This window comes from Chiloscyllium punctatum, chromosome 26 (genome assembly GCF_047496795.1).
Source record: "Chiloscyllium punctatum isolate Juve2018m chromosome 26, sChiPun1.3, whole genome shotgun sequence".
Lineage (NCBI taxonomy): Eukaryota > Metazoa > Chordata > Chondrichthyes > Orectolobiformes > Hemiscylliidae > Chiloscyllium > Chiloscyllium punctatum.
Genome location: NC_092764.1, coordinates 39,379,999 through 39,400,457, shown reverse-complemented (window position 1 = coordinate 39,400,457; position 20,459 = coordinate 39,379,999). Strand labels below are relative to the sequence as shown.

The window sequence follows — 20,459 nt, the reverse complement described above, 5'->3', positions numbered from 1 at the left end:
TATTTTCATCCATATGCCTCCTCTGCTAGTTTAAAAGGACCATTGTTATTTGTTTTGTTCACCCTCGCAATTTTACAATAAGATTAATCAGCACATGCAGAAAAAAATGAAAAACAGAAAATACTTCTAATCAGATTCAAGGTCAGTGAAGGACTATACTGATATAAGACTGGAGTTCATTGATGTGACAATTCTTAAGATGCAGCATTGCCTCAAAATTAAACATAAAGACTGAAATTGAATGAATAAATGTACTGTTACAGTTGGTGGGTCTAGTTGTAGATAATGTTATTAATAGCCAAAATGTTAAAAAGAGTACAGACACTTTTGAGATTATCCTGAAAGCTGGAAATTATTTCAATTCAGGAACAAATAAAATTTAACAGAGGAATTCAGCTTCTCGGAGAATCCTTAAAACATTTTCATTAATTACCTCTGCTGATTAATAGAAAAATCAAGAATATGCAGCTGTGGAATCAGTGTTCATTAGAAATGGAATTATTGTTGGAATTCTTGACAAAACTTTGTTAGCTTCCTTACAGTCCAAAAATGTTTTGACTTTGGTGAAAGCTATTCTAATCATGTGGAAAACATAATCTAGAATGATTCAACGGTAGGTCCTGAGATGGTTATAACAACCCTTCTCAAGAGGGTAACAGAGTCAACTTACTTTAGAAAGTATAGATACTGAAAAGAGGCATAGAGTCACAGAGTCCTACAGCACAGAGACAGGGTGGTCTGCTCAAACTGGTCCATGATAACCAAAATGTCCATCAACACTAACCCCATTTCCCTGCACTTCGCCATATCGTTCTAAACCTTTCCTCTCCATGTATTTGTCCAAATGCCTTTTAAATGTTATTAATGCACCATCCTCAACCACTTCCTCTGGCAGCTCATTCCGTGTGTGTATCACCCTCTGTATAAAAAAGTTGCCCATCAGGTTCTCTTTTATTCTATCCCCTCGAACCTTAAACTGATGCCCTCTAATCCTTAATTCCCCAACACTGGGAGAAAGACTAAGTGCATTCACCATATCTATGCCTATCATGATCTTATACACCTCTGTAAGATCCCACCTTAGTCTCTTACGCTTTAAAGAAAAAAGTCCTAGCTTGTCCAAACTCTCCCTAAAACTCAGACCCTTGAGCCCTGGCAATATCTTGTAAATTTCTTCTGCACTCTTTCTACTTTAATAACATCCTTCCTACAGTAAGGTGACCAAAACTGAACACAATACTTCAAATGTGGCCTCACCAACAACTGGTACAACTGCAACATAACTTCTCAACTTTGATACTCAATGCCCTGACTAATGATGGCCAGTGTGCAAAAAGTCTTCTTCTGCCTGTGTACTTGTGACTCCACTTTCAGAGAACTTGTACTGATTCAACATTGAGAAATAACAGATGCTAAAAACCAGTAGAATAACAGACACCAAGCACAGACCTAATACCCTGCCATCACAAAGGAATGCCACATTTGCAAAACCGTAGATCACTATCAGGAGATGCCTTCCAGAAGTAAGAAGCAGCTCCCAAACAGCAGAAGTACTGGTAGACGCACACTTAAAATAGGTCTATACAGAGATCATTAACCATCATGAGAAAAGATCTCTGTGTTTGATGAGATACCTGTCCTGGCGAAGATAGATGAGGTATCCCTAAAGGAACCATCTAGTCCAGGCAAGGAGGAAGAACCAGAATTTGGCTCTGTTTGTGGATGCTCTGTTGATTGTACGTTTGATACTGTAGCAAATGTTACTGTCCTTTTCAATTATCATGGTTAGACAAACCGAAGTTACAGACCACAGACCTGGTACAGGAGGATTAACTGTCAGGAGCATAGGAATGCTGCAGGTTGCACTAGAAGGCAATGCACAAATATTATTTGCAATTAATCAAGTTCACTTTTGAGCCTGCAAGCGGATCTTGACCTCAAATTCATCAGAGAATTGGAGCAGATTGACAACCTCCGAGAGAATAAATCATTATTGACCTACCATTCAAAATACACCCACTAGAAAACTTGACTTAGTTCTCCAGACTCACAGCAGAACCCACACAGAAAAAGCATCATCAAATGAGATTAGTTACATTGGCTTAACATTGTCAACAGAGGGGAAGTCACAGACTTCAAAGAACTGGCGGAAATATTCAATCTCCTGTCTTTTAAAACAAAATCATTAATGCTAGTGACAGTTATAGTCATTGTTTTTGACTACAGACATAGCAGTAATTGTGGATGTAGGTTTGCTCACTGAGTTGGAGGGTTCATTTCCTGATGTTTCATCACCCTACTAGGTCAGATCTTCAGTGGACCTCTGGGCGAAGCACTGCTGATAATTCCTGCTTTCTATTTATATGTCTGGGTTTTTCTGGGTTGGTAATGTCATTTCCTGTGGTGATGAGTTCCACAGGAACTCTCATGCGTGTCTCTGTTTGACCTGTTCTAGAATGAATGTGTTGTCACAGTCAAAGTGGTGTCCTTCCTCATCCGTATGTAATGAAAGTAGTGAGAGTATGTCATGTCGTTTTGTGACTAGTTGATGTTCATGTATCCTGGTGGCTAGTTTTCTGTCTGTTTGTCCAGTGTATTGTTTGTCACGGTTCTTGCACGGTATTTTGTAAATGACATGAGAATTCCTAGAAACATGGCATTCCAACCTGGAACTCTATCAACAAACATATCGAGTTAGACCCCATCTACCACCCCCTGAAAGAAAGGAACAGGAAATAACATCACCACAGCGAGAGTGGGTCATGTTGTTTTGTGATGAAATGTCTGGAAATGAACCCTCCAGCTCAACGAGCAAACCTACATCCAGAACCTCAACCTGAGCTACAAATCTTCTCAAAACTCACAAAACAGTAATCTTTAGGTAGCACAGCTGGGAGCCTGAAAACATTTAATTCACCAGACAAACAACCACTATGAGTGACTGAAGATGTCTGGCCTAATCAACAACTCTAGAAAAATAAACTGTGTATGATTCCATGGAAGCAGACAATGTCCACACATCAAGAACATGGTTAAGATGAAAAAATTGCCCAGTCTATGCATCCAACATACTGCAAAAAAGAAATTCTTGATGCTAATTTGAAAATGGTGGCCTGGTCCAGAAATTCAGGATGCTATAAGAACAAAGAACTTATTTTAAAAGAGCAACTAACCTGCTGGAAGAAAATTCAGGTGATTGTGGGTCCTCTAGCTAAGGATACAGACCTAGGGTGTAGGTTTGCTCGCTGAGTTGTAGGTTTGATATCCAGACGTTTCATTACCTGGCTAGGTAACATCATCAGTGGTGACCTCCAAGTGAAGCGAAGCTGTTGTCTCCTGCTTTCTATTTATATCTTTCTCCTGGATGGGGTGCCTGGGGTTTATGGTGATGTCATTTCCTGTTCGCTTTCTGAGGGGTTGATAGATGGCATCTAGATCTATGTGTTTGTTTATGGCGTTGTGGTTGGAGTGCCAGGCCTCCAGGAATTCTCTGGCATGTCTTTGCTTAGCCTGTCCCAGGATGGATGTGTTGTCCCAGTCGAAATGGTGGTTTTTTTCATCCGTGTGTAGGGCTATGAGGGAGAGGGGGTCGTGTCTTTTTGTGGCTAGCTGGTGTTCATGTATCCTGGTGGTTAACTTTCTTCCTGCTTGTCCTACGTTGTGTTTGTGGCAGTCCTTGCATGGAATTTTATAGATGACGTTGGTCATGCAAGGACTGTCACAAACACAACGTAAGACAAACAGGAAGAAAGTTAGCCACCAGGATATATGAACACCAGCTAGCCACAAAAAGACACGACCCCCTCTCCCTCATAGCCCTACACAAGGATGAAAAAAAACACCATTTCGACTGGGACAACACATCTATCCTGGGACAGGCTAAGCAAAGACATGCCAGAGAATTCCTAGAGGCCTGGCACTCCAACCACAACGCCATAAACAAGCACATAGATCTAGATGCCATCTATCAACCCCTCAGAAAACGAACAGGAAATGACATCACCACAAACCCCAGGAACCCCATCCAGGAGAAAGATGTAAATAGAAAGCAGGAGACAACAGCTTCGCTTCACTTGGAGGTCACCACTGATGATGTTACCTAGCCAGGTAATGAAACGTCTGGATATCAAACCTTCAGCTCAGCGAGCAAACCTACACCCTAAACCTCAACCTGAGCTACAAACCTTCACAAACTTTGCAAGGATACAGACCAGCAACAACACTTACAAAGAACAACTTCCTTTGTGAAGGGTGCCTAGAGATAAAAAAATTCTCCAGTTTTGAAATGGTCCACAAATCAGAATTAGGTGGACAGTATTTAAACAAGGGACCTACCACTCTAACAAGTCTGAAGACAGTACATTCTGTGAATGCTATAATACATGCTGACTGCCTATTTGTGAGATCTGGGGAGAGGTGAAATAGGGGTCAACGTAATGTAGTTATATAGATGATTATATAATGGCTTATACAACTATGAGGTAAAAAGCTTGGGGAGGTATTGTGTAAACTAATGGTTCTGAAGAAGTTAACACATTGGCTCCACCCATTCTACTAATGATACACACTACAGGTGGAAACAAGGAATTCTAATCCAGATTTCAGGCATTGATGTACCGTAATTTCAATCCAAATCAGGCCAGTCACTTCAGAGGATGTAAACTAGAATGAATTAATGGGTAACCTAAAATTTTTTGAAGAAGTGTTTTCTAATGCTTAATGTTACTTCTTCTGCTAAAATATTGAGAATAAGTTTCCATGTAATGTATAAGATTCAGAATCATTAGGGACATGGAGGGGAGTTAATGACCTGGTGGTAAATCACTAGATCATTAATCTAGAGACTGAGGTAATGTTCTGGCAACTGATTTCAAATCCTGTACATGGCAGATGGTGGAATTTGAATTCAATAAAAAGCTGGAATTAAAAGTCTAATGATCACCATGAAATCATTGCTATTTGTTGGGAGAAAACAAACCTGAATTAATAATGTCCTTTATGGAAGGCAACTGCCCTCCTTACCTGGTCTGGCCTACATGTGACTGCAGACCCACAGCAATGTGGTTGACTTTCAACTGCTCTCTGGGCAATTAGGGATAGGCAATGCATGCTGGCCTAGCCAGTGACACCCACATTTTCAGAATGAATTTATTGACAGTTCAGCGAGAGAAGTTAATAGGAGTACCACGCTTTAATAGGCACCAAGCTCTTTTCCTGTCCTCAAGTTTTTCTCATGTGCATTTTCTTTGTTCTTTAGATAATTCCCATATTGTTTTCTGGCACCTACCTCTGATGAATAATTGTCTCTATGATCTCTCTTCCAAGTTAGATCATTTTTAATCGCACAAAGTGCTGATTAATGCAGTATCTGCATTCATGGTTTTGTGCACTTCAGCCACCTTTGAACTTGGTTATTTTAAATTGGGAACCATTAACTGAAGGCTAAAATGCAGAAACAAAATATTGAAAATTATAGTTGATACAACTCCTGAAAACAGGGCAATGTTAGAGTGAGATGAGACCAGTGAATACTGCCTCTGATATGATGGTCATGTAGCAACTATTGTTTTACTTTCAGCTTTTGCTCTGGTAGTCCCCTGCACAGCTCTATGAAGCCTGAATAATATACAGAATCAGGCATGCTGCTGATGCAGCTGTTTCCATTTTTTTTGTATTATTAATGTAAATGAAATATGCCATCTGCTGCTAAAAGATGATGATGGGATAAACTAAAAAAAGTGAAAAAATAAGCAACATGTGAGTTGTCAGCACTCTGTCAGCTTCCAATGCGAAACAGAAAGATGCACTATTGACAAGATTGACTTTATGTTGCGTTAGCAAAATCAGTGCAGAAAGTTTAATGTCTGTTGTAATTATGGTGCTAATTTGTGTGCATTGTAGATGTAGGAGAGGAAGTGGGAAGGCCTGCAGGAATACAACTGCCTTCTTTACTGAGAGATCGAGCCCCTGGATCAACCACGAGGGATTGTCCTTACTGTGGGAAATCGTTCAGAACATCCCATCATCTGAAAGTTCACCTGCGAATACATACAGGTGCGTGTACTTTCTTGAAATTCCACTTAGATAGTACCTAAATGACATTTAGGATATCTGTAATCTTAAATGGCATTTAGGATACCTGTTTCTCTTGCAGATAATAGTTTTGCCAAGGATTGACTTTGGTAGGGTCTATATTTAAATGTTTACTAGGTAGTTAATCTATCCATCAAATCTAACATACAGGTCACTCTTGTTAGAAAGCACATGATTAAGTTAGTGTAAATAAAAGAATATCACTTGAGGTTAGTTTGTGTGCATATGACATTGGTTAAACTAATATTAATACCAATTTTAGTGAGCATCCTCTCAAGCTAATGGTATTATACTGCTTTGAGTTTTGGGGACTCAACTTCAATAAATGAAACAGTCCCACTAATCAATCAGAGATTAAATTTTAATAAATCATGCAGTATTTTGTAACAAATGCAAGTATTTTCTGTTTACATCATTGTGAATTAAGTAAATCGAATACTTGATCAACAAATGAACACAGAAAACTCTGGAAATAATCAGCAAGGCTGGCAGCATCTAGTGAGAGAGGAATAGTGTCCACATTTCAGGTCAATGATAATCATCCAAAACCAGTCACTAACTTGTCTGTGACACCTGTCACCAGAAAACTTATACTTTCCACACTAAAACATAAATCATGCCAGACTTAATTTCTTTTAAAGCTAAATTTGTTTTTAAGAAGATCTTTTTTTAGATATTCTGTTGTCATTAGTCCATGAGGAACTCCTCGGACTGTAGCTATAATGCAAGCTTTCCATGCAAACCTGTCCATTATTCTTGCATCCTCTTGCCAGTGATGGCACTGTGTCACCATATGTTTTCCAGCTCTTGAGTATCTGTGCTGTGGAGAAGCTCCAATCTCTGCTTTTTGAATTATCAGAGTATTGACTACAAATAATGCCAAATCAATAAAAAGCGAGGAGAGAATTTATGGTCGAGATCTACTGCTGAGAGCCGCAGAGGGTCCCTCCTGTAGCTGATCATGATTTACACTGCTCATTTGTCATTTTACCCTGGAACATTTGTACCTTCTGGTGCTCGTTCCAGCAGGGATTCTACAGCAGAGTTGGAAGGTCAAGTAGTGAAGTGCATTTTCAGTCAAATTGAATTTCTTTACTTATTGTAAACTAAAGAGCCAATCCTTAAAGTTGGTCCTCAATTCATTGAATTACACATAGTTTAAATGGACCTGGCAATTCCAACAAGACACAGACCCCAAAAGCTCACCTCCTCCCCCCACCCCCATGATGCTCAGTCTCCTCACACACAATAATGCTCACCTTTCGTCACCTGCACTGCCCAATAATAGTAATGCCTTTGACATGACTGCACCGCAGCCAGAGATTCCAGAAAGTGATTCTGAAGGGTGTGAACAGTGCCTGAAGGTGAGGAGGATTGATGGTGAGCCAGGCAGGAATGAGTACTGTCAGGAGGGGCTAAGGATTGTTGTGAGGAGTTTGAGTACTTTAACAGGGGTGAGCATTGTTGCAAGATGGTTGAGCATTTCACAGCAGTAACGGTGAAAGAGTGAGTCTTGAGCATTATCGGAGGATGTGGAGCAGTGTTGGGATAGGGATGAATATGATTGTAATTGCTTGGGTGCTGGAAGGCTTTGGCACTTCAGCATATTTACTTAGAATTATGCTCCTAAGGAGGTTTTAGATCTGCTGGGAAAAGATCTAAGTAAATCTGTGTAAAAACCAGGGTGTGTAAATGGCAAACATTTCTATAGTTATGGCTATCTGATCCCACTGTCGTAGTAGTGTCTCAGTAAGCAATCCAGGCAGGTTAAAAACAGCATCTGTAAGTTTGAACTTCCCATGTAAGTGTTGCACATCTGTTCCCAGTGTAACTGAGGACTTCCTCAGGGTCCCAAAATGCATCAGAAATATGGGTTGAGTCTTTTGCTCTCCCATGTCAGAGGATATTTACCATTGTCTCACAAATTAGCCCAGAATTACATCTACAAAGCCCAGTATGGCTATTCATCATTCTTTTAACCATTTCAACTTAAAATTACATTTCGTCATCCATATCTGATGCTTTGGGAGATTGGCAATAATTAATTCAAAGACTTGTGCAATGTGTAATGTACATATTCTGGTCATATTTACAGATGCCTCTAGTAGGTACAATTTTGTCTCATTTTTATGTTAATATGTGTATAGTTAAGAATAGTATCACGGTCAGCACACATGGTGGGCAGATGGGCCTGTTCCTGTGCTGTACTATTCTATGTTCTGTGTTTTATGTTCATCTGCCAGCATTTTATAATGAAAACGTAGATGAATAATATCTATCAAAAGGAAAGCAATGAAAAGGACTTGAATTTATATAGCATCTTCCATGACCTCAGGATACCCCAAACTACTTTATAATCAAAGAGAACTTTCTCGAAATGGAATCACTCTTGTGATGTAAGTTTTGCAAAAGCCAATTCAAGGACATTGCCCGCAGACAGCAATTAAAAAGGAAAAAAAGAAGAAAGAAAGAAAGCCTTACTCTTGAAGGATTTAGAAACATAGGATCTAGAGAGCAGTGGTGAGAGTAACAGCCAATGGGAGAACAGGGCCACCAAGCTCACTTTACAACAGGTCTCAATCCAAAACATAAATGTTTGTCATTACCTGACAGGATTCTGAGCCTCTGGACATACTAATTTCCATCAGGCCAATGAATCTTACCCTCTGCTTGTAGAACCTGTAAGGTAGGTCTAGCCTCCCGTGAGCTGTAACTTTCTGCTGTGACTGAAAACAACAATGCTGGAGATAACAGTGGGTCAGGCAGCATCTGTGGAGAGAAAGCAAGCGAATGTTTTGAGTCTAGATCTGTAACAAGCAGATTATTTCTGCTTATGTTCCAATTGGTGCTGTCATGACTTCAGCTGATCATCCTTGTGCACACACCATAAGTGACAGTTGCGCTGATCTGATAGATCAGGGCTGTAAAGTGGAAATCAGATACACACATCCCCAGAGCTGTCAAACCAATTTCTCAGTGCAAGCATTTTGAGCAAAGCCTTTCACACAAGCAGCCAACAAAGAAAGCAGCTGTAAGATATCAGTACTTATTGGCATATTTCCCTGTCCTGTCCTCAGTTCCTTAATTGCTGCTGTATTCCTAGCTTGCTTTCATCAGCTCCAGGAAATCCATGGACTCACAGTTAATTTGCAAAATCCATGCTCATTTCAACGTACATGACCAATTAATATATTGAAATTGGCAACCTATTTGTGTTGAAGGGATTTTGGGCATTCATCCTAATGCAGATGTATTGGATCTCCTATCTCATCTCCTGACTCTCCAAAGCCTTTCCCATACTACAATGCACAAGTCAGGTGTCTGATGGAATGCTCTTCAATTGCCTAGATTGCTGCATCTTCAACAACACTCAACAAACTCCAATATAAAGAAGATCACCTGGTTAGCACCTCATATTAGATTAGATTACTTACAGTAAGTAAGTAACTTACAGCATGGAAACAGGCCCTTTGGCCCAACAAGGCCACACCGACCCTCCGAAGAGCAACCCACCCAGATCCATTTCCCTCTGACTAATGCACCGAATACTATGGGCAATTTAACATGGCCAATTCACCTAACCTGCACATTTTTGGACTGTGGGAGGAAACCCACACAGACACGGGGAGAACGTGCAAACTCCACACAGACAGTTGCCTCAGGCGGGAATCGAACCCAGGTCTCTGGCGCTGTGAGGCAGCAGTGCTAACCACTGTGCCACCGTGCCTGATATATGATCTTTAACATTAATTCTCTTAATTGCCAATGCACAGTAACAATGGTGTCTAGTAACTACTAGATTCTTTGCAACGACTCACCAAACTGCATCTTCCATATCTTCAAATTCTACCACCCAGAAGGAGAATGGCAGCAGGTGCATGGGAACACCATCACCCGCAAGTTCCCCTCAAAGCCATATACCATCCTAGCTTGGAAATATAGCACTGTGCCTTAACTGTCACAGGGTCAAAACGTGGAATTCAACTGCACTGTAGATGTATCTACATACATGGATTGCAGTTCATCATCACCTTATCAAGGGCAATTATGGATGGACAGTAGATGCTGACCCAGCTCAAGACACCCACATGCCATATACAAACAGAAAAGAAATGCACAAGTCAGCTTTAAAACACATCGTGAATTTTGTCAGTCTTAACCCTCTCCTGCTTCCATGCTCTTCCGCTTTAAAATTCAGCCCAATAAAGGATGTGTGAGTGAGTCATGAAAAGACTGTTCAATATCCTAAGAGGGTATTTTCAATCAGTGTAGAGAATGTTCAGGTTCATGGGGGTAGGGGCTCAGGACAGAGGGGTCAGAAGTAAGGGTAGCGAGGCTACCCTTTCAGAACCATAACTAACCTCCCCTCCCCTTTGTGGAAACAGACTTCCCAGAGCCATGTTTCTCAATCAGGTAGAGTGTCTGATCTAGTTCTGAACTAGAAGGTCTCTGACAAATGAGACTGGATGGGAGGCATGGGAAAGCTGTTTGTGTCCCATTTAATCCCTGAGTCACTACTAAATCATATTGGGCTCATGGATAATGGCTGCCAGTTAGCTCAATAATAGGCCTATTTGACAACCCAATCTTGACATCCAGGAATCCTATTCAAACCCCTTCTACCCTCCTTTATAAAGGGAGGTGGGGGAGTTCAGCCACTGCTGAACGACTGACCCATCATTGAGCCTCTCCCATCCTTAAGTGTGCCAGCCACCATGTGTCCCTCTATGATGGGCTGCATTGAACTGAGATTTATGGGCAAGATTATACACTCCTTGAGGACAATGAGGAAGGTGACAGGAAGTACAAATAATTGGATGGGTTGACATGGAGAGATAATTGCCTACTCCTGCCTTTTTGCCACTTTGGCAATCAAGTATTGGGTGAGAAGTCTATGGCTGACCTTCTTGACTAGCCAGTGATTAAGGCCCTTAAGGTTAATTGGTCTTCAATTTGTCACCATCCTACTTCCTGACTGCCCAGCAGGTAAGAAATTTGGCTGATTTCCACACTGAGAAAAACAGGGTGGTCTGCCCAACAGATGGGGTGGGTGGTTTCATTGGCCTCAACCTGGGGTCAGAGATGAGCATAAGGGCATCAGCACTGAAGGCCAACCTCTTGCCCTTGTTTCTGACCTGCCTGAACCTCTTCTCCCTGTAATCTGGAAGAAAGGCACTCACCTTCTTGCTGTTTCAGCCGCTAAAGCCTGTAGGACCCAGAAGCTGCCAGACTTTGAATGACTTCTGGTGGGACAAAACTTTATAACTAAGGCTCACGATTCACTGAGAAACTCACCAGTCAGAGTGGCTGGTTGGAGCTTGTCTTGTGAGCTTTTGTTGATGGAGATAGGGAGCCAGCCAGTCGCCCCCAGAGGGTGGAGCACAAATCTCAGCCTGTGACGTTTGGTCAGGAATAGGTCAGCTTTAGGCACTACCTACTTTGCTAAACGCCGTTGCTCGTTCCATTATAACCTGAAGCCATCCTCAGCCAACATCATTATTATTTATTTTTGAATATCCTTTCTTGCGAATGGCCAGTGTCATCTTCCTGGAGCAGGATCCCAGCCGTGTCAAATGATGATAACTGAGAGACTGATTTTTATTATAGGGCCAGATGTCCTTCCATTAGTGTTCTGCTGCTGCTGCTATTAATTTTTTCAGGCATTAAACGCTTCGAATTTTGCAGATGGCAAATTTAAATATTTAAATAAAGGCCTTAGTGCTCTAATTGTAAAAATGTTGAGAGACCATAGATTACCTCAACAAGTGCTGATGCTGTATATCTACACATAGGAATATAGATCTCAACATTATAAAATGAATTTTGCTCCAAAATTTTCGCCTCCTATCTGCATTGGCAAAGGAACCATGACTGTGGACTTTGTAATGTTTGCCAGCAATTCCACACAGTGCTGGCACATTTGCTGCCAGATAAAATAGCAAAATCAGCTAGTGTGCAAGCCAAGAAAAAGTGACATTTGCCCAAAGAGAATAAGCTTAGTTCAAATGGCAGAGAAAGCTGGGATTTGAACCGATTCTCTTTGTACAACCCCAATGCTTTGGTCATATATCTAGAGCTGCTAAGTTTTGAAATATGGCATTTTGCACACATTGTGAAGAAGTCAACTGTAGTTGCAAATAAATTCCCACCAGCCTAGAAATGTTGCCTGCTGTCCTATAATGTGTAATCTGGTACCTTGCAATCAACCTCACATTTTGTTTGTGCCACTAGTTGTGTTATTAAATAAATAAAATCTTATACAATACTTTATGAATGATATCTGCATTTTATTAGAAGATTGACAAAAACCTCAATGAAATAATATCATATAATCTATTGTTAATAATGTATGCTAACAAATACCAAAGTGTGCCAACCCATATTCGTTGTTCAAGTCATTTTTAAATTAATCATTTTAAAAAAATGATTAATGCATCTGCTAAAATAGTGGTCAAAGGAATGTATTAATGTCATTGAAAGCTAATTATAGGCTGCTACAATTTACTTAACAATACTTGCAGGGAAAAAAATGTTTAGAAACAATTGCCAAATAAACCACACTATTGAGTCAACAGTGACATAAATGAATTTTAAAAGCTGATGAAGGAATTGAAATTTTGACCCCTGCATGTCTGTATGTTATATGTGAGGTAGGAGCTCTCATGTTCACTCTATCTAGTTCTCTCTCTATCTATCTGTCTCTACCTGTATTGTTAATTACCCTGGTTTTAGTTCAGCACCAGAAAGTATTGTGTGGAATGGAGCAGTTCTGAGATCAATTTTAATTTGCCAAAAGGGAAGAAAAATGAACTGAGGAGATACTTTAATATTAATTGCAGCAAGAAAGTAGTTCATGGTGTGCTGTTCTGTTCTACTGGATGTGACTTGGGGCCTTAGAAAACAGTATTTTAGTATATTTGTAATGCTGGTCGGCAAGGTAGTTACTGGTGGTGAAGGAGTATTTTATGAAGAGGGTTAAAGAGTTCATGTGAAATGATTAAGTAACCATGAGGAGTGAACAGAACAATGCAATTAGTTTAATGCATAGTCAATTTTATGTGGTGGACTGTTAAATTTTTTTAAAATGTAGTTTTATGAAACTTGCTCTTAAGTGGGCTCTCATTACATTAGCTCTATTCACAAAATAATTAATGTAGAAATTTTAAAGCCTTCCTCATTCTTTAAGATGATATGCTTTGTGTTTCATGAACAATTTCTTTTCACTTTGTTTTATCTTTCACCAAACAGTCATCAGAGAGTAACTGGTAATTTGCTGGGTCTGGGACTTTACTGTGAAAACATTGGCAGTCACATTTGTTTATAAAACAGCAGTGCCTACACTTCCATTTCAACCTGCAAAGCACTTGGGGATGGGAAAGACACATGATGTTGGCACAGGATGTTTCACCTACAAAACAGCAGCCTCGGCACTCAAAAAATAACTTATTATGTGAAACATCTTCTGTTGTTTTGAAACAATAAAGCACCTCTGCATATCAATAGAAATGTTATTATTAATGCATGAGACCTGACAGGTGTTGTCAGCAGGTTATTTGCCCATGTAGCATGATAGCTAGTCCTGATACTAACCTCACCTAATTTACACATCTCCTATCAGAGCTCACTGAACAGCAGTCAGAAGCAAGAATCATTGTTACTTACCTTGACATTGGGTGCTAAAGCATTTCCACTACAATCTGGCTGACATCACATAATCCAGCCTAGACTAGGTTTTTCTGATCTGTGCAGCATGTCAATTCAGTGGATGAACTCATCCAATTATTCTTGATTCTAAATCTTAAATTTGTCTTAAACTTTCACAGAATCTCTTTTTCAAATCTATCACCTTTTTTGTTTTCCGTTTTGGTAAAATTGCTATTTTGACTCATCTTTGGAGCAGACATCAGCCTCAGTCCTCCTCCAGCTCATGACTGAAGGACTGGAATATTGGAGTGGAATTCACCTAGAATCCTTGTAAGAAAAAAACTGCAGAGATAGCAGTTTCAATATAATAGTGGATGCAAACTTGGACTGGAAATGTATTAATCCTTTGAGATTTTCTGTAAAAATGGAAGTATGGTAGGGGTCTGAGAGTGTGGATTTTCCTATAACCACTCCAGGTATCATTCCATGGTAAGCTGATCAGTTTGGATTAAGTGAGCAGTTGAAACTTATTCTCAGCAGGGACAAGCTAGATGGAAGGACAGGCAGCTTTGGCAACTGAAATCTCTAATAATCTGTCTGAACAGCAGGTATTCTGCTTCTGCTGCTGAGCTGTGTCGATACAGCATTGATCCATGTTCCAACTTATAGTTATATTAAAATTGTCATCTATTACTGACGTTTATCTGATGGTGATGGAGTTCATCCGGCAGTTATGTAAAATTCATCTGCTATTAATTTGCAATGATTTTTGTCCTGTTGACTTAATAGCAGAATTAAGTGAGACTTGTCTTAGCTGAAGTTTCAAATTATTGCGAACTGAGATGCATGCAATCGCATGTCAGAATAAACTTAGATTTAGAAACAAATCTCCCCTTACTAGTTAACATGTTCCATCCTACTATTAGCAACTGGCTCCCTGCACTGCACCATCTGGTACTTTCTACTCTGAGAGATCTCCATCACTTTTCACAGCCTTTATAAAATCCCTTACCAAAAACAGAACAAGATTAAATTAAAAACGATTTGTGGATCTGCTGAAAATGTTTTACACAAGGCCAAGCACATTTAAATACACCTTTATAAATAAAATTGTGTAACAGCCTGGCATTACATCAAGGGCAGTTCCAACCAATTTATCCATTGGAATTGGATGCTGAGTCTGAATTAAGTCACTGCAGCATACACAAAGCTGATAATTTTATAATATTATTAAACTTGAAAGAGAGCAAACAGTATTTACAAGGATATTGTTGGGATTGGAGGGTTTGAGCTATCAGTAGACATTGAATAGGCTGGGGCTATTTTCACTGGACTGTCAGAGGCTCAAGGGTGACCTTATAGAAGTTTATAAAACCATGAGGGGCATAGATAGGGTGAAAGGGTGCAAGAGTCCAAAGGTAGAGGGCATAGGTTTAAGATGAGAAGGGCAAGATTTAAAAGGGACCGGAGGGCAATATTTTCCAGCAAAGGGTTGCATGTGTATGGAATGAGCCAGACAAGGTAGTGGAAGCAGATACAATGACAACATTTGAATGTCATCTGCATGGGTACATGAATAGGAAGGGTTTAGAAGGATATTGGCCAAATGCTGAGAAATGGGACAAGATTAATTTAGAATATCTGCTCATCATGGACGAGTTGGACCAAAGGGTCTGTTTCTGTTATGTACAACTCTATGACTCTGAAATACAATACAATTTTTGAAAAAAAACCCAGAAAAGTTTGAATGTACCACTTGTCCTGTCTCCGTAATTCAAAAGAAAGATTTGAAATTAAAATATTGACAGAGATCATATCTTAATTTTTAAAATAGTTTACCTGATTTGTCTTCCTTTATTAATTTGTTGTGTTTACTAGTCTCTAATGATAACTGTGATCCATCTCCACCATTTCTACCTGGATAAATCAATGCTGAATTGAAGTGAGCATGAATCACTACTAATTTTCTCATCCAAATACTTTATTTTGACACTGAAGAGCTTGTTTTCTGGTAAAACATAAGCAGTGTCTGAGGTTAAAATGCAAATAAGATTGGTCAATGTGCAGAGAGGTGAATTTGTTTCTTTAGGAACCCTAACTGCTATTAGTGTTGGAATCATTTTCATCACAGGTTTATCAGCTAGCTCACACATTGGTCCTCATTTCTTCCTTGCTAATCCTAGATCCAGAAAAGCTATTTAGAAATATAAAATAAAAGTAGTAAATGATGGAGAAACTCAGCAAATCTGGTGGTATATGTGAAGAGAGAAACAGAATTCACATGTTGAGTCCAATGTGACTCTTTTTCCAAACACTATAGAACTTTGGAAGGTTATTCAGTAATAGTTTTACATTTCACTGTTTACTCCAGGGAAACTTGTTAATATCGAATCTTCCTCACCCAAAGATGTTGAGGTTATTCTACTACCCTGACTATTCTTCTTCAAACTTGCCTTTAATAGATGCCAGAAGCAGCTGTGAACCATTCCAAAAAAAAGGAAAGCTGCTTCTGGCATCTATTAAAGGCAAGTTTGAAGAAGAATAGTCAGGGTAGTAGAATAACGTCAACATCTTTGGGTGAGGAAGATTCGATATTAACAAGTTTCCCTGGAGTAAACAGTGACTATTGGAAAGACCACTGTAAGTATGTGTGAGGGAATTGAAGTAAGGTCTCACACCATCTATGGAGTCAAATTTTGGCTGTATCTTCCCATATTTTGACTAAGTGTCAATTTTGGGCTGTTTCATGGAGAGGTTCCCTTCGTGAGCTCTGGTGATTTTTCTCACACAACCATCTGCTGTTCACGTCACGAATTATGCAGTGGTCTCCATGATACCCTTTTTGTTGAGTTGTGCACTTGCAGGTGCAAAATGTTTGCTGCTGCTGGGCTCTTCCAGTCTAAATGATGTGGGTGCCATGTTTAAACTGCAGCAATGGACTACTTCTAGCCAGGATCGACCATTGGAAGTGTTTTGTAATAAAGTTAGCACACAGCATTGCTGATGGGGACTTGGAAGCCCTTGTGAATGAGTTGATGTAGAGGAGAGATCCAGCCCCTCAGGATATCAGATCCTCCTGCACCTCTGAAGAACTAGGCAAACATCCTTCATAGGATCACTGGCAAGACTTTCCACTGTATCCTCCACCATTTTGGATACTTACACTTTGCTGGATACTTAATCCAGACCAGCCTCAGTAGCACAATCCAATGAAGATTGGCACATTCATAGCTAGCCAAGGAGAACTGCCATGAAAAAAAAATTATTCTGTCAGTGTGAAAGTCTTGCTCAATGGCATAGGGCTTTGGCAAATCCACACTGAGAATACAGTGCACACTGTTGGACTCTTAAAAAAGAACATAATTTTCTAGAGAGGCTGTATTTAAGTTTTTGTGGCTGGATTCTGTGGATGCGGGAGCTATCCTATGAAAATAGAATGAATCGAATGTGCCCCAAAATTTTGTTTAAAAGAGTAGGAGAAAATCTTTTGAAATGTCTGGATGGCTCAAGGAAGTAAGGAATCTTGAAGCTAATGGGCTGTTTCTTAAAGCTGCAAAATCTAAAACTTGGAGTCAAGTCTCAGGACTAGGAGTCAACCATTTAGGACTGAGATGAGGAGAAATACCTTCTCTTAAAAGAATTGTGAATCTTTGGATACCTCCATCCCAGAAAGCAGGGGATGTTCAGATATTGAATATATTTGGGACTGAGATGACAGAAACTAAGGGATACAAAGGATATGGGGATTGTGCAGAAAAGTGAAGCTGTGGTAGAAGATCAGCGATATTTCTATTATATGGGGTAGTAGAATCAAGAGATTTCATAGTTTATTCTTTCTCTTACTTCGTATATTCTTATGCACATAGAAACAAAGAAAATATGATCAGGAATAGACCATTCCACCCTTCAGGCCTCCTCCAGCATCTGATATGATCACAGCCGACTGTCCAACTTAGTGCCCTGTTTCCACTTTCTCCACATACCCTTTAATCTTTTTAGCCATAAGAACTAAAGTTTTTTCCTTTCTGAAAACATTCTATGTTTTGATCTCAACAGTTGTGTGTGACAGAAATTTCTACAGCTTCATCATTCCAGATGAAGAAATTTCTCATCATTTCACCTTTACCCTTAGACTGTGTTCTGGACTCCTGGTCAGTGGGAACATGGTTCCTATGTATACCCTGTCTGGTCCTATTGGAATTTGATATAGGTCTCACAAGTCCAGGGACCCAGGTCCAATTCCAGCCTTGGGTGACTGCCTGTGTGCACATTCTCCCTGTGTCTGCTCTGGTTTCCTTCGAGCGCTCTGGTTTCCTGCCACAGTCAAAATATGTGTAGCTTAAATGGAATGGCCAGGCTAAATTGGCTGTAGTGTGCAGGGATGTGCAGGCTAGTTTGATTAGCTCTGGTAATTGCAGGGTTGCGGGAAAAAGGTAAGGGTCTGGGTAGGATTCCCTTCTGAGTGTCAGTGCAGGCTAAATGGCTTCTTTCCATACTGTAGGGATTCTATGATCTTATGACTCATTGAAATTCAGCTTTTGACATTGCGTCCACCAGCAGTCTCCTGAGGACCAATGTAGTGATCATTTTATGAACTGCGGGGGAAATGATAGTCCTAGATTTAGTTTTAGGGAATAGATCTGGATAGATGAAGGGTCATCAATGGAAGGGCACTTTAGTGAAAGTGATCATAATGCAGTAAGGTTTAGAATAATTGTGGAAAAAGACAAAAGTAGAAACTTTAAACTTGGGAAATGCCAACTTCATTTAGCTGCGATAGAACTTGCCAAAACTGGACAGGAAATAGTTATTTGAATACCAAAACAGGATCGGCAGTGGGAGGCAATTAAGGAGGAAATAGAGAGGGTTTAGTGACATTCCCAAAAAGACAAAGAGCGAGACCTCCAAATCTACACCCCTTGGATTTCAAGAATACAAGATAGGATAAGGCCAGAAAGAACACCCTATGTCAGATATCAAAAACTCAATGTTGCTGAAAGCCTAGAGCAAAGTGCACAGGTGAAAATAAAAAGCCAAGTTAAAACAACGAAAAGGCATTAAAAAGTTTTGACAAGTGAAATTAGGGAATCTCCAAAAATGGTCTATATATACATAAAGAGCAAGTGAATGAGTAAGGAAAGGGTAGAATCTAATGACACCAAATAGGAACCAGTGCTTTATTGCACTAAATGCAGGATCATTCTTAATGAATAGTTTTAATCTTTAACAGAAGAGAGGGACAAATGGATATTGCCTTTAGAGAGGTTAATACAAAGTACTGGATGGGATATACATAGCAACAGAAAAATATGAGGGAATTTTAAAATAAATAAATAGTCAAACCTGAATGTATCCCAGGCTGTTCAAAAAATCACTGGAGGAAGAATTAGCTATCATATTATAATCCAGTCTGGCTACAGACATGAAATTGAAGGACTGCTAACATTATATTGGTGGTTAAAAAGAAAGGAAGGGTTAGATCAAATAATTATAGACTAACCACCCTAACTTCAGAGAGGAGCAAATTGCAAAAGACATTCTGTGAGACATTATACAAAGTCATTTAGAAAGACACAGGTTATTCATGAACACTCAATATAAACTTTTTTAAGAAATACGGTGAAACTTTCTATCCAGATGAACAAGATGGGTGGTAGCAAAAAATATGACAACTGCCATCTCAACTTAGAATAAAACCCATATCTTTTGACTAAATTCTTGGTGTCGAAGCGAGACTCGCTGGGCAGTGAGCAATTGCCTATTATAGGGATTATTGCTTGTTAATGACCTTTAGTTCAGTTCTGGTCTCCCTATTATAGGAAAGATGTTTTTAAACTTGAAAGGGTTCAGAAAGGCTTTACAAAAATGTTGTTGGGATTGGAGGGTTTGGGCTAAAGGGAGAGGCTGAATAGGCTGGGGCTGTTTTCCCTGGAGCATTAGAGACTGAGGGGTGACACGTAGAGGTTTATAAAATCATGAGGGGCATAGATAGCATGAAAGGGTGGGGGAGTCCAAAACTAGAAGACATAGGTTTCCAGTGAGAGGAAAAATATTTAGAAGGTACCTGAGAGGCAATGTTTCCCATAGATGGTGGGCTCTGAGTAGATCAAGCTACCAGAGAAGGTGGTGGAGGGGAATACAAATACAGCATATTAAAGACATCTGGATGGGTATATGAATAGAAAGGGTTAAGAGGGATATGGGCAAAATGCTGGCAAATGGGACTAGATTAATTTAGGATATCTGGTCAGTGTGGACAAGTTGAACCAAAGAGTCTGTTTCAGTGCTGTATAACTCTTTGCAGATCTCACCTAAGTAATGGGTAAAGTAGCAGAGATGGAGTAAATATAAAACCTAAACAGAATGTTTGTGGTAACTGCGTGGACAGTGAAGAAGATCATTGGCTTTCTTTCTGCATTGCTGTGCATTACTCCAGACAACTTAACCTGTACTGACCCAGAAGGCAACTTAAACATGCTGGCATGGTCTGGTGTCATGGCCTCCATTGCCAATTTTTGGTAAGAGGACATTTGACCTTTGCACCAACCCATCCACCAGGACCACCAGGTCACTGTCCACAAAGCAAGGTACCAAGTGTCCCTTTTCTGCCATTTCTGACGCAAATGTAAGAAACTATGCAGGGCAGCTTTGGACTAGCAGTGCTTCTCTAACTGCACATAGTCATTTAAAGATGACACCAGTGCCAGCCCCCCAGTTCACTA

General features: G+C 39.9%; 1 protein-coding gene across 17 annotated transcripts in view; it reads left to right on the top strand.

Moving 5' to 3' along the window:
* The window catches only part of znf536 (zinc finger protein 536), a 597,614-nt gene that overhangs the window by 440,771 nt on the left and 136,384 nt on the right, over nt 1-20,459 (top strand). For 16 of the 17 annotated variants that reach the window (XM_072596176.1, XM_072596180.1, XM_072596174.1 and 13 more), the window contains one exon: nt 5,902-6,054. The exons of the other annotated variant lie outside the window; for it this stretch is intronic. In XM_072596176.1, the coding sequence (XP_072452277.1) occupies nt 5,902-6,054 (153 nt within the window). The remainder of the gene's footprint in view (nt 1-5,901; nt 6,055-20,459) is intronic. 17 annotated transcript variants of the gene reach the window in all.